At 36.2% G+C, this 14,239-nt stretch overlaps 5 protein-coding genes and 1 pseudogene across 10 annotated transcripts; 5 read left to right on the forward strand and 1 right to left on the reverse strand.

The window, feature by feature from the left end:
- Positions 1-54: 54 nt before the first annotated feature.
- AT4G03610 (Metallo-hydrolase/oxidoreductase superfamily protein) lies at positions 55-2,665 on the forward strand (the record flags this gene model as incomplete). Of its 4 annotated transcripts, none has more annotated exons than NM_001340466.1 (9): positions 55-374; positions 659-800; positions 904-1,034; positions 1,132-1,273; positions 1,362-1,467; positions 1,566-1,630; positions 1,711-1,746; positions 1,841-1,950; positions 2,029-2,665. In NM_001340466.1, 9 exons carry the CDS (start codon positions 208-210, stop codon positions 2,084-2,086), a joined length of 957 nt encoding a protein of 318 aa, NP_001328741.1. In that variant the 3' UTR covers positions 2,087-2,665. The 4 variants fall into 4 exon arrangements, with proteins under 4 accessions (NP_001328741.1, NP_001328740.1, NP_001190670.1 ...); NM_001203741.1 differs by having other exon boundaries at positions 108-374; positions 1,841-1,889; positions 2,029-2,151; NM_116599.5 differs by having other exon boundaries at positions 208-374; positions 659-755; positions 2,029-2,138.
- Positions 1,871-3,834, reverse strand: AT4G03620 (myosin heavy chain-like protein; the record flags this gene model as incomplete). 2 transcript variants are annotated; one of them, NM_116600.1, is made up of 3 exons in its annotated part: positions 2,209-3,023; positions 3,153-3,293; positions 3,762-3,834. In NM_116600.1, 3 exons carry the CDS (start codon positions 3,832-3,834, stop codon positions 2,209-2,211), a joined length of 1,029 nt encoding a protein of 342 aa, NP_192271.1. The 2 variants fall into 2 exon arrangements, with proteins under 2 accessions (NP_001329843.1, NP_192271.1); NM_001340467.1 differs by lacking the exon at positions 3,762-3,834 and having other exon boundaries at positions 1,871-3,023; positions 3,153-3,398.
- On the forward strand, positions 3,685-3,879 carry AT4G03625 (F-box/LRR protein; the record flags this gene model as incomplete). The annotated part of the gene is made up of 1 exon (NM_001340468.1): positions 3,685-3,879. The coding sequence occupies one exon, from the start codon at positions 3,685-3,687 to the stop codon at positions 3,877-3,879; it is 195 nt and encodes a 64-aa protein (NP_001329844.1).
- A 39-nt stretch (positions 3,880-3,918) lies between these two features.
- On the forward strand, positions 3,919-5,206 carry AT4G03630 (RNI-like superfamily protein; the record flags this gene model as incomplete). Its single annotated transcript, NM_116601.1, has 3 exons — positions 3,919-3,971; positions 4,163-4,288; positions 4,723-5,206. 3 exons carry the CDS (start codon positions 3,919-3,921, stop codon positions 5,204-5,206), a joined length of 663 nt encoding a protein of 220 aa, NP_192272.1.
- A 1,613-nt stretch (positions 5,207-6,819) lies between these two features.
- On the forward strand, positions 6,820-8,286 carry AT4G03635 (F-box/LRR protein). The gene is made up of 2 exons (NM_001084881.2): positions 6,820-7,250; positions 7,563-8,286. Exons 1-2 carry the CDS (start codon positions 7,204-7,206, stop codon positions 7,780-7,782), a joined length of 267 nt encoding a protein of 88 aa, NP_001078350.1. The 5' UTR covers positions 6,820-7,203; the 3' UTR covers positions 7,783-8,286.
- A 1,696-nt stretch (positions 8,287-9,982) lies between these two features.
- AT4G03640 lies at positions 9,983-13,297 on the forward strand (annotated as a pseudogene; the record flags this gene model as incomplete). Its single annotated transcript has 8 exons — positions 9,983-10,102; positions 11,220-11,324; positions 11,420-11,644; positions 11,756-11,838; positions 11,928-12,052; positions 12,127-12,211; positions 12,778-12,901; positions 12,980-13,297.
- Positions 13,298-14,239: the final 942 nt, after the last annotated feature.

The raw sequence follows: 14,239 nt of genomic DNA on the forward strand, positions 1-14,239 counted from the left end.
TATCATTATGACTACATATATCAGTGTCAAAGACTCAAAGTAATGGCTTAGATATTTTATGTTAATAAAAGGAATATATATACTGTGAAAAAGACAAGTTTGTGTAAGGGATCGCATATAATCTCAACTAATACAATAAACAAAGATATAGCCGTTGGCATTAATCAGCTTTGGCTAGACCAACCAGAAGATCAGAATCTTGAGAAGATGGAGAAGAATCAATCTGATGATGATGGAACGGCTCTGATCTTTCTTGGAACAGGCTGCTCCGGTGCAGTTCCCGATTTCAGATGCTTACTCCAGCCGTCAGATCCTCCTTGCCATGTCTGTTCTCAGTCCCTCTCTTTACTTCCTCACCTTAACCCTAACTACAGGTAAATCTTGTCATCAGTTTCTTCTCTTTGGGTTTTGGTCTTTGAAGCTGTGGAGATTTGTGAAATGTCAAATCTTGTTGCTTTCCGTAAAGACCCTTTTGAAGTTGGGAGTTTTGATTGAAAAAAGAGACATCTACTGTTGTCTATATTCGTGTTGGAGTTTAGGTTTTAATCCATTTTAGGTAAAAATGAACCATCCGATTTCTAGTGTTCTTGGGAAATTATTTCAGATATATTAGGGTTTGGTGAACATTCTTGAATCTTGATTCTCTGTTTTTTGGCAGATGCAATACATCGCTCTTGATTGATTATTGCAGCAAGGAAGAAGATGGTAGACATAAGTACATACTTATTGATGTTGGCAAGAGTTTTAGAGAGCAAGTCCTTCGTTGGTTTACCTTTTATAAGATTCCTCGAGTCGATTCCGTTAAGCCCTTTATATACTTATCTTCTTGATCTCTTGCATCTATTTTTTTCTCTGAAATGAAATCTAACTTTTACTGACTAATGCTTGTATGATTTTGTGTAGATCATTCTAACTCATGAGCACGCAGATGCGGTTCATGGCTTAGATGAAATTCGATCTCTTCAACCTCGTGGTGCAACTATTGTTGATACCGATCCACTTCCCGTCTTTCTATCTCAATTTACAATGGAGAGGTACCATCTTCGATTAGTGTTCTCTATCTCAACTCTGGCTTAAAGCTTTTCAAATTAGCATTTGATGAGACTTTTAAGGCAACAAAAAATTGTGCAGTATTGCTACAAGGTTTCCTTATTTGGTTGAAAAGAAGGTAAAAGAAGTACCTAGACGAGTTTCACTTCTTGACTGGAAAAACATCGAAGAGAATTGTGACGAACCATTCGCTGCCTCGGGCTTATCTTTCACGCCTCTTCCGGTTAAATTTCTTTTCACTTTTGAGAAATCAAAACAGTCTAATTCTTCCATGAGACCTTATAGACTCAACAATGTTAGTTATGCTTTAGGTGATGCATGGAGAGGACTACATTGCTTTAGGTTTCCTCTTCGGCGATAAAAGTAAAGTGGCTTATATATCAGACGTATCACGGATTCCACCGAGTACCGAGTATGGTAAGAGCTCATTATGTTATGCCCTAATCATTATACCTCTGTAGTTCACTTCTACTAAAGAGAAAGATTGATATTCTTATGAATCTTTGATTAAGCAGCTATTTCCAAAGCTGGGGCTGGACAGTTAGATCTTCTTATCCTGGATACAAATATACCGTGGAAGGTTCACATCATCTCATAACTTTTGTTTACCGCTTTTTCGATCTTGATAACCTTTCTTGCTGACCATCTCTTTGATAATAGAGAGGACCACATCCCACACACATCTGTTTTACAGAGGTTTGTTTCAATGGTTCTCTTTTTTTTCTTCCCAAAGAATGCTTCACTTCTCTAAACCTTTTTGAGAGTAAGTTTCAATATTCCTATTCTTTAGGCTCTTGAGATCTTAAAGAGGCTATGTCCAAAGAGAGCGCTTTTAACGGGTATGACACACGAGTTTGATCACCATGAATACAATGAGATACTTGCAGAATGGTCTCTAAGGTATGCAATGAAACAATGTTATAAGATTTCTATAAATCAACATCGTTGAATGCTAATAGAGACTATGTTGATTTCTAGGGAAGGAATCCATGTACAGCTTGCTCATGACGGATTACGGCTTCCAATAGACCTATGAGCAAATTACTAAAGACAAATCTTAGAATTCTTGTTACCTATCAAGAATACAAATGACAAAAATTTCCAAAATTATATGAGTAGAATCTATATTTTGATACAGTAATGAAAATCTCTGTTTCTTTACTTGTTCTGGGAATGATTCAAAATCTTTAAACCAAGCCCTTGAAACAACTTCTCTAAATTTGAAATCTCATTCTCAATATTCACTTCATCTTCTCTTGTGATCTTTTCATGCAACTTGGTTAGTCTCTGAGTCCCAACATTCACTCCTTCTGCATAATCTCTAAGCGCTCGTCTCATTGATCCATTTTCGTCTTGAACATCTTTGTATTTCCTTTTCAGAGATCGGTATCCGTCAATAGATTTGAGTAGCTGTTCAGACAACTCTTTGTTTCTTCCCTGTAGAGGCACATTGTTGTCTCCTGGACCTGGACCATCAATATCTTCTTTCTTCTCCTTATTATGCTCTACCGCGCAATTCTGCACTTTCTTAAGTAATTTCTCATTTTGAGCCCTAAAATCACTTACAAGCTCCTCCATTTCGTTTAATTCGTGAGCTTTCCTCGAAAGCTCCAAAGCCATTATCTCTTTCTCCTTCCCTAAACTTGAACACATCATTTGAAGACTCTTTCTTGCAGCCATACTCGCGCTTAACTCTTTTCTCAGTTTCTGAATATCTTCAGGATCGTTCTGTGGTGGCTTTGTTGGACTCTTGGTTAGATCAGGACTCCGTTTCAGATCGGTGTAGCATCGTCTAAGCTCTTTTTTCCCAGATGATGATTGTTGTTGAGCTTTCTGGATTCGTGTCTTTAGATCATCGAGAATCGTCATCATAGTGTTGACTCTCTGAACTTTCCAATCATCGTGGTGCCTCGATGTTGCTTCGTTGTGATCTTGAACGAGTTTCAGCAGTAGCTTCACGTTCGTAGTGATTCCTTAAAACAGAAACAAGAACACGTTTAACATATTTCTTGCCATGCAAGTCACAAGTTGTTTTCTTGCCCAAAACGGAAAATGAAACATGTCTTAAATCGATCTTTATGAGATGAATGTGATTGATCTACCTTCCAAACCAGAATCTTCATGAGATTGGTGCTCTATGGTTCTTGTTGGTGATGATGTAATAGATCCAGAATCTGAAGGGACTAAATCCGGCGCAGAAAATGCTCGGAGACGGCTCATGTTTTCCGGTTCAGAAACGCCGCCTGGAGAGAATCAATCAGACAAAAAAATGATCAACAGAGGAAGATGTTGGAAATTTGGACAAATAACAGATAAAGGTTGTTGTATTTTTGCAACTTCCATGTTTTGTGAGGCGTAATTAGTGGACAGATTATGCCTTTTTCAACTAAATTTGCCTGTCTTACCTCATTTCACGCTCTAACTTTTTTTCCTATTAAAAATTAACATTGAATGTTAACCATGTAAATGTGTGAGATAAAAACATAATGGGCCTTCGGCCCAATATATCACTAGAACATTTGTTTTGTTATACTATGAGGACTAAATTGTAAATTTGTGGAGAAGCCGAAAGGTCCGAAACTTTACTACACTTCTTCTCATTTAACTTGACTTGACGTTTGAGGTACTCAGAAAATGGATTCTTCCTCCTCTTCGCCTATGAAGTACGAGGACAAACCGAGAAACTGGGCGGAGCTTCTGCCGGAACTAACGGCGTCCATCCTCCACCGTCTTGGCGTGGTTGAGATACTTGAAAACGCTCAGAAAGTGTGCAGACCATGGCATCGCGTCTGCAAAGACCCTTCAATGTGGCGGAAAATCGATATGTGAATCCCGAAGAGCCTCAAAATCATTGAGTACGACATCATTATGAACAATGAAGATTTTAACGCCGATGAACTCCTCACTTTCGTCGCCTATAGGTTATGTTTTGTACTTCTGTCTCTCTAGACTCCATATATAACTCGCAAATACTCTTTTGAATTTTGTTTTGAGAAGTTGTGTTGTTTTAATCCCACTTGCTTGTAACAGTGTGCTGATTCTAGGTCTGAATTAAATTTGTTGTCCTTCTCCTTTATGTCTTAGACCATGTTTTTTGTAAACTATTTTTCAGATCAAGTATTCTGAAACGCCTTGGACGTATGATGTGTCATGCCGTTGCTCTCAGCCAAGGCGGCTGTGTAGAGATAAACATTGAACATTTTGGCACTGATTCTCTCCTCACCTACATTGCTGATAGGTTCTCTCTCTACCCCTATCCCACATGCACACAAATATTTATCGTTCTAACGAAGTTTATAAAGTTGTACGTCTACATAAGTGGGATTGATTTTATATCTAAAACGGTTATGCTAATTTCTAGGTCTAATTCTAGTCAGGATTGAAGAACAAAATATCTCAGTTGGTTTAGTGGTAAAGGATATGTTTGTTCCTTAGTGCCTTTTCCTTATGAGGATTAGGAGAATTATTTTGGTTAATTCGTATTTGACATCAACGTATATTGAGTATGGACATACTGTATATAGGTTCCACCCGTCTCTCTTCTTATACTCGCAAGCATTAGCACACAGGTTTTGAGTTCATCGCTACTAGTACAGTTTCATAATGATATTATATTTGTATCTTGAATTGTTCTTCTATCTCTTGATTTTTGTTTGTTAACTATACTTGCAGATCAAGTAATTTGAGACACCTTGGACTTGCTAAGTGCGATCAAATAACGGGCATGGGACTGTTCACAGAAGCCATGAAACTTCCATTGCTTGAAGACCTCGAGCTTTCATACTGCTTAATCAAAGGAAAGAATTTGGAAGCTATAGGCTTCGCTTGCCTGCATTTGAAGACATTGAAGCTAAACTGTCAAGGTTTCAAGTTCCCCGGCTTTACGTATGATCATGATGCCCTAGGCATTGCTAAAAGAATGCCCGAACTGCGATGTCTCCAGCTTTTTGGGAACAGAGTATCAGACGTAGGGTTGAACGCGATTTTCGACGGTTGTCCTCACCTGGAACACCTCGATTTACGTCAGTGTTTCAACATTAATCTTGTAGGGGATCTGGAGAAGCGTTGTATGGAGAGGATCAAAGATTTGAGACGCCCCAACGATTCAACTGCTGATTACCCATATGATACAAGTTTGCTCGATCTAGGCATTTGAAATCGTTTTGAAGTCTGTTTAGCTGGTCTTGACTACATCAAACAATTTTAATTATGGGATTAGGCTCGAGACGGCTCATTTTATTAAGCCCAAGAACGATGGAAATATATATATATATATATATATATATATTTTTTTTGGTTAGCATTTGAAAGAACTAATCTATTTTAAATAGTTTTTAACATCGAATGGTAACAATGTATTAATTTCGGAAAAGACATTATATGCATAAATGTGTAATAAGCAAAGAAAGAAATAAAATAAATTGCTGTCACAAGAAATTTCTTATCAACTTTTACACGAATTATATCATACATAAAACTATTTCATCATGTCAAATTATACACAAGTCACTATCCCGTCAGTCGTGTCATAACAAGGAGAGTAAAAAAAATATGTTGTTAACATTAACTTTTAGAAAAATTAAATGAATAATTGGTTTAAATTCTAAGAACCAGCTTTTATATAATAGCCAAAAAACTAGATTTTAGCATTAATTCTTAACATTTTTCTATTTTCTTCTTTTTGAAGATGTCCCTGGAATCCATGATAATCCGAAAAAATTGATCTGAATCCGTATCCGAAAATTTAGATTTATTCTATTAGGTCTTAAACTCATAAATTTGAATCCGAATCAAAACCTGAACCTGAACCCAAATCCGAATGTTTTATTCGAAAACTCAAAATTTTCGCAGAAATTTATCTCTTTTAACAAACCCGAATATTTACCCAAAAATAAGATGGTTATAGAAATTCTCATACGTATATTGTTTTATTTAGTCAAATTATGTATCAATAAATAAATAAAATATGTTAGACACTAGAACTCGACTTCGTGATCAACGTACGCATCAATAATTGAAATATGATTTGGTCGAGTATATATGAAATTTTTTTGGCAGAAATCAATAGTTTAACTAACCGTTTTCGTTTATGTTTACATCATGTTTGTTTAAATTTTTATGTCATGTCTGTTTCAAATTTTATAAGTTGTAATAATTATTAAGATATTTAAAATTAAAATATTTTTATTTTAAAAAGTCCAAGTTAAGAACCTTTTATTACAGTCAAAATTTTAATCTTTTAACAAAATTCTTAACGTCAAAATTTTCACAATCAATTATAAAAATATTCCTAATAATAATGCTCTTAAGAGCACTACTATCGAAGGACGTCTCAATTTGTATTGGTTTGGAGTAATCCGGCGTGGCTACACAGACGAATTGTAGAAGAAGCTTCACTAAGAGCATTTCCATTGCATAACCTTTTATTGATGTCTTTAAGACTAACCATAGTAAAAATAGATTAACCATGATTAAAACTAAAGACATTTGCTTTTTTGGGTGTCTAAAATGTCTTAGGGAAGACATATTTGACATCAAAAAAGGTGAATGTCTTTAATTTTAACTATGGTTAGTCTTTAAAACACACACTAGAAGTTATGCAATAGGGATGGTCTAAGTTCTTTGCTAGGTTACTTTAATTCTTGGATTTTTGAACATTGCTCTGTTTTTTTTTTTAGTCAAACAACATTGCTCTGTTTCCGAAACAATCCGCTATGATATTGGCCTAATGTATTGTATGATCCTAGGCCCAATGCTTATTGGGCCAGTAAGCAATTGGCACAAATTGTATTCGTAGATTTTTTAGTGCGATGAGGACTAGATAGTAAACTTGTGATCTCAACAATTTTCCGATTCCCACAGAAATGGCTTCCTTCTCCTCTTCGTCGCAGTACGATCCTCTGCCGTTGAAAGACGGAGAGTCCAGAAACTGGGCGGAGCTTCCGCCGGAACTAACATCTTCGATTCTTCTCCATCTCAGCACGATTGAGATACTGAGAAACGCTCAAATTGTATGCAGATCGTGGCGACGCGTCTGCAAAGACCCATCCATGTGGCGCAAAATCGACATGAGAAACAACGGAATCTTTGGTTACGACTACGACAGTCCGTCACGCCGTTGATCTCAGCGAAGGTGGTTTAGTCGAAATCAACATGGTACACTTCGGCAACGATTCTCTCTACTCCTACATCGCCCAAAGGTTTGTTTCTATTCTTAGAATTTTTGGTTGGTTTCAGTAAACTTTCTAGGGTTTAGATCAGATTATTAACAGGATTGGAGAAGGAATTGGGCGAATTAGGGCAAAATTTAACAAAGCTTGTGGTTTTTATTAACTGGATATGTTGCCTTGGGATTGTGTGAAGGCCTTGCAAGTTAGAGGTCATGTTGTTGAATCTGTGGTTTTGATAAAGCAGTGTTCTCTAAGATTTAAGATGAATATGGTTATGTGGTATGTATATATGCTTCTGAGTTGATAAGTATTGATATTTTATCACAATTTTCTTTTTTTCAGATCAAGTAATCTGAGATGCCTTAGGCTTGCAATGTGCTATCCACTAACTGGCAATGGATTTGTCAGTGCAGTCATGAAGCTCTCATTCCTTGAGGAACTCGATATTTCACAGGGCTATACACAACTGGATTTGAAAGCTATAGGCCACTCTTGCCCACTACTGAAGACATTCAAGCTAAACCGTCCTTCTTTCAGCCGGTTCGTTAAATATGATGCATAAGGGTTCCCTTTTTCTAGACATTTCAAGTAGAAAGAGAAATGAACAGAGTTGGAGGAAGACATGTAGATGAAGTGTGGACTTTTGTCTAGACGCACTCGGGTTAGCGTTTCGTCAGACAAAACTGCTAATTTCCCATCGTGCCCAACTTTAATCCAATTTTTCAAATCGTCTATTCTTTGTTCTGAAACGTAGCTAACTATTAGAGCAAGTATTGGCTCTAGAATATATAACCTGCAATTCTTCATATTTTGCTAAAAGGGACGATGATAAGTTAGAGGAATGATAAATATTTGGAACAATTCAAGGAAACTTATTTGTTTAGGTGCGAACTGAAACATGTCTGCAGAGTGTCCACGATTTGGTATGACAATGATGGCACGGGAATGTGGATGGATGCTTGACTGAGTAGGAAGATTAGGATCGACGTTGATAGGGGGCTGTTTTATGTAAAGGTTTGTATTGAGCAAAACGGTTTACAAAAGTGAGTAATAAAATGGAAGTTTCAATAAATAATTAATATTCCGGAGCGATCAAGCTTAGTGGGGAGAATGGGTGTAGTTATAAAACCATTTCCTGAAAATGTTGGAGACGAGGTAACGGCCGATGAACTTGTTTATATATTTGTGCCAAAAAATAGTCAACTACCACTTGATTTAATAACGTAACATATGAAAACATAGATTCTTAAATGAATAACATATGAAAACATAGATTCTTAAGTGGTCCGCAAATGTGAAGAACATTAAGAAGAACAAAAATGAATAAAAACATAGATTCTTAAGTTTCTTCGCAAATGTGAAGAACAATAAGAAGAACAGAAATGAAATCAGTACTTATGAAACACATATGATGACATAGACCAACGATACTCATTGAGGTTCTGATGGTCCGACCAACACTCACCGTAATCCTCAAACTCCCAGGAATTTTTGTATGTTCCTTGATGACGTGGACCAACCTCGTTAATATGGAACATTAGCTTATCTCCGAATAAGTCGACTTCACTAAATTTATAGCACATTCGCTTGTACTCAGTATAAAATTCCCACGGAATTGATCCATCGCAACTATGGAGCATGATGTAAAGTAGACCAGCATGTGAAAAAACATCTTTTATGCCATCCAAAATATCAATCACTTCCTGGAGCTCACACATATGAAATACCAACACTAAACTCTAAAGATATAGGGCATAGGGATTTTTGAAGGCGAGGCATTTGGTGTAAAACATGTGGTAACTAGAAAATTCTTGAGCCATATGAATGAAAACAGGGGACTTATCTAGTCGAACAGAAGAAAGAGTTTCCCTTGAAAAAACAGCGGCTTTGCTTCCTCCGTTCCCTGATTTTCAGATGCCTGACACGTAGCTGCTAATATACTAATCTTAGTTTTTGAGGACGGTGTAGATATGTTAAAGGCTTGGATTCAATCATGACTAAAACATTACCTGTATGTGAAATTAACCAAATGTTGATGACGAGGCTGGACGGCAAATTGATTTCCCCTAATATGGTCAAGGCACTTGGTGGTCGCCAGTAATGTCTAGTAGGGGCCATTTATCGAAGATGGGTACATTTGCCTTTCTCGCAGATAATTTTGGGCATTCTGTATTATCAACTCGAATAGTACTGAAAGTGGTGTAAAAGTAGCAATATAAATAAGAAATTTGAAGTAAACCAGAAAACTAGGATCGAACCTCGCAAATGGGAACAGACTTGAGATAGTGATAGAATGGGAACCCTAATACTCTGGAACACTAAAGAGGGGTGGGGAGATGGGTTACTGGCGGCATATGTGGTGGGCCATACAAAATAAAAAAAATTAGACATGGCAATAAGTATATGTAAATCATGTGTGTCCAAATTATCATATCCAAAGTTATATATCTGCATGGTATATACCATATAGACTTCTAGAACATGTATTGTTACAAGCAATTCATGTGGAACTCATTTATTGGGGATTCGGTTCTAGAATTTTGTTTTTGCTTTGGTAAACATGTGAAGAGACTAGGTTATACATACATAGACTGAACTCATTAAACACCAACAACAATGTTAGATTGATAAGACTTAGGAAATATAAAAATGTAGATGGAATAGCAAACAAGAATTTCACATAACAAAGACAGAACAGTAGACGCAGAAATGCAAAAGATACAAGTTTTAGAAAATATAAACATGTAGATGGACAGATAATGATGGACAACACATTACGAACACCTTTTCTTTCAATATTTGGGACGATTGGTTCCTTTGTGTGCTCGGGATTTGCAACAAGAGCAACGTGGACTACTCTCTCGCGGACGTGGCTGAGCCCAGTAAGCCCCATCGATTTGTACCCATCCTCTTTCTTCTCCATAAGTCTCCATCCATAAACTAGCTCCATCCATGTGGATTGTTGGCCTTAAGACACTTTGTAAAGAAATGATAATAGATGGAGTGCGACATTGACCACCACATAAAATACCGAGATCTGTCCAGGCAGACACAACTAATTGAATTGTTTTTGACAAAAAAAAAAGTTTGCAGTTTTACTAGAGGTTATAATCGTGTCGATGGGAAATTTTACCGCTATAAAACAGTTTTTCAATTTTCCGGAGGGAACTCAATTCAGAAACGGGGTAATGTGATCTACTATATTATTTGAGACGTACACTTAATGAGGTGGGCATGAAGTTTTCAGGAATAACAAGTTTGCCATTGGGTTAAAATTTTATGTCATGAAAAACCCGTTTAGAAACGCGCAGATCCTTTTGACCCGGATTTTAAAATAATGGGTAATAACTTCTAATCTTGGCCATTCAATTGAATTGTTTTTAGCCGTTCGGTTTCGTAGTTTCACTTAAAAAAACACGCAGATTATTTTACCCGGTTTTAAGAATTCGGGTACTCGCGTTTAATCTTGGCCATTGAATTGAATTGTTTTTAGCATTTTGATTTCATATTTCACATAAAAACACGCGGTTCTTTTTATCCCGTTTAAAAAAATCGGATTCTCGCGTGTAATCCTGGCCATTGAATAGATTTATTACTAGCCATACGATTTTTTAGTTTCACGCAAAAAATCTTCCGACTATATTTCAGGCAACGAATCGCATTAATTTCATTTAATTCATTGCGTATATTTGTTTCCAGCTTTCAAATATATCACTTCTCCATAATTATACATCTAATATTTCGTTTGGATCTTCATTTAGAATTATCATAAATTTTCCACAAGTATTCCATATATATACATAACCACTTTTACGGTAAATGCTAAACATTTTCCTATAATTATGGGATTTGTGATATGGAATAAACTTGAATTCCACGAATAATATCTTCTGCGCATATGTTTTTGACCTAAGCATTTATTCTTATAAATATCAGACGCCTCATGTCAATCTACTCACTCATCTTCACCTCATACATTCATTTCTAAAATCTCTCAAGCCTTACAAGAACGCTTGGCGTATTCAGGTTAAATTGCTTCATGTTTGGAGGCAATATTTTGTAAAGGCTGGTGAATCCATCGAAATGATTTTGGTTGATGAAGTCGTACGTATTATATTTTTAACATTATATTTTGTCCAGCCTTATAGTGTGGGCAAGCATCATTTTCACTTATTAATGTAGATTTTTAATTCATATAGGGTGATAAGATGAGTGCTGCTGTGAGAAGAGAGCAGATCAAGAAGTTTAAAAGGTGCTTAACTGAGGGTGTTTGGAAAATCATTACGACCGTCACTCTAAATCCTACAAGTGGCCAGTATCCTATTTCTGACTTGAAATACAAGATTGGTTTTGTTTTCAAAACCACGGTCTCTCCATGTGATAGCGTCTCTGATGCTTTGTTTCTCTCCCTTGCTAAATTTGACGTGATCCTCTCCGGATCCGCTAACCCAAATATCTTGCACGGTTAGATTAAAGTTTACATTTTAATTTTGAACATACATGCCTTATCTCTTCCATAGTCAATATTTTCATAGGTTGTTGATCGCTCTGAAATCCAAGATCTTAACGCTAACAACAAGCCCACCAAAAAAATCGATTTCCATTTGAGAGATCAGCAGTACCAACAATCTATATTCATATTCCTTCTTAATTAAATATTTCCTATTTAGTTACTATTTACTAATAAATTTCTTCTTTCCATTTAAGTGACACTCGCTTGGCATGTACACTTTGGCGAAAGTATGCTGAGATCGTTGACCAAGCTTGCCAGAAGTCAACCGATGGTATTGTTGTTTGCTTAATCCGATATGCGAAGATCAATCTCTACAACGGTAATTATATTGATATGTACTACTACATATATATATATATATTTTTTAAAACATGTCCTTTTATTTATACGCAGATAATAGGAGTGTTTCTAATTCTTTTGATGTTTCACAAGTCTTCGTTGATTCCACATTGGCTGAGTTGAGTCTTTTTAAGGAAAGGTAACTGTATTTCTATTTCACTAAATATATTTGCTTCTTTATAATATTAAGCGAAGTAAATTACCAACCGATGGGTTAAATTTGGGAAGTTCGGGATCATCCCACAAGAGACTCTATGCTCCAAGAACTGGGGATGACGATGGAGATTATCCAAGGCAAACAATCAAAGAAGTCCTTACAGTTACTGATGTACTATTTATGAATTTATTTTATCTACTAACCTTTCTATTATTTTTTATTTATTTTATTTTAAACTTAGTTTGTGAAATCCTCATTATATTCATTTGAAGGTGGATAAGTGCAAAATAGTTTGTACTGTTTCGGACATTGATACGGATTTGTGGTACTATTTTTGTTATCGTGCTCACAACAAGAAGGTTGTCAAAGAGGAAGTTATCAAACTTGAACATGTCAAGACACCTCAAAAGCCATGATTTTGGTGTGGCATATGCAATGGTTTTGCAAAAACTGTTCTTGAAAAGTGAGTCTTTATGAAAGCTTTATATTGAATGTATTTTGAATAATAATTCGGTGTTTAAAAGATAATAATCCTATTTATATTTTAGGTTTTGGTTACATCTCCATATTATGGACCAAACCGGCGAAGCTAGATGCATGTTATTTGATAGTCATGTAAATGATATTCTTGGCACCACTGTCCCTGAATTGCTTAATGGTTTATTTGATGAGGTATATTGCCTTTTAAAAAATAAACTCTTTGATTAAAATGACTACGTTCATGTTACAATAATCTATATTTTTCTGTAGATCGAAGACCCAACTGATTTGCCTGATGTGATCAATGGTTTGAAAGGGAAGCTTTTCCAGTTTCTATTATGTATGCAAAGGGAAAACATATTTGGTGGATATGATTCATTTACTGTTGCCATATTCTACACCGGTAACATTGATGATGATATCGTATTTGAAGACTCGGATGCATACGTTGATCCATCATCCATAGTTTCCATCGATCAGGTTTGTCTCATAACATTAAACAATTCCAATCATTTATATTTATATTTTATGGTTGTCTTATTAAAATATGTTTTGTATTTTCATATAGGGTTCCCTTATGCTCACTAATAGAGTAGATCTTTCTGATGTGGATTTGTTGTAACGCCCGTGAACCGGAAAATCGGTTAGGGTTTGTTTTTAAATCATCCGGTTTAATTGGTTGGCTTAATTGGAAACCCTAGAGTGTGCCTATAAAAGAAGGAAACTCGAAATTAGGGCTTTAGTTAGCCACTTTTCATTTTGTAAAGGAGAAAAAGAGAGAAAAGAAGAAGGAGCAGAATCGTTAGGGTTTGAGAGAAATCAGTTTCGTCATATCAAATTGTGGTAAAAGGTAACGAAATTTGGTAGAGTTATTCCCAAGTCCTTTATCGTTATTCTCCAGTTAACAAATTGGATTTGGATTAAAATTGGTTGAGTTATTCGCAGTTTCGTGAGACACGTTTTCTCAGACGCGAATTAGGACCAGCGGAGATTGAAACTGAGATCGTGGTCTTGTCTGTTTTCCGATCGGCACGAGATTTTGTGGGCAGCTTTGTGACGTCTGCAGCTAGGATTTCACCGGAGAGATTGAATAGTTAACGGTTAGCTTGTATTTTAGGGTTTCGTATTTGAGACTGCTTGTTTCTGGTTTTTCCTGTCCAGTTTGCTTCAAGGTTGCTTTTGGTTGTGGACTTGTTGTAGGACGTTTCTGGACTGTTTCAGACGCAAGGAGAGTCTCTCCTGGGTTTAATTGCTATTAGAATCAATTTGTTAAGGTGAGTGCGTGACCATGAGCTTATCTGAGCGATTGGGTTGTGTGATTTGTTTTGTGTGATGATATGTAGGTGTGGAGAATGTGTTTTGGGTGAATTGTTCAATGACTGGTTTGTTTGTATTGTATTCGTGATTATACCTTTGTATATGCTTGTGTGTATAGCTCGTAGATGGGAGGATCGCCTCACTAAGTATTTATGATAATACTTACGCATCTCATTGTGTTGTTGATGCAGGTAAAGATAAAGTGTGATCGTG

This window comes from Arabidopsis thaliana, chromosome 4, assembly GCF_000001735.4.
Source record: "Arabidopsis thaliana chromosome 4, partial sequence".
Classification (NCBI taxonomy): Eukaryota; Viridiplantae; Streptophyta; class Magnoliopsida; order Brassicales; family Brassicaceae; genus Arabidopsis; species Arabidopsis thaliana.

Bases quoted from the DNA above. Each gene is read 5' to 3' on its own strand.
- AT4G03635 (NM_001084881.2), top strand. From the start codon at position 7,204: ATGGTACACTTCGGCAACGATTCTCTCTACTCCTACATCGCCCAAAG. The intron at 7,251-7,562 runs GTTTGTTTCTAT...TCTTTTTTTCAG, and splicing joins TACTCCTACATCGCCCAAAG to ATCAAGTAATCTGAGATGCC.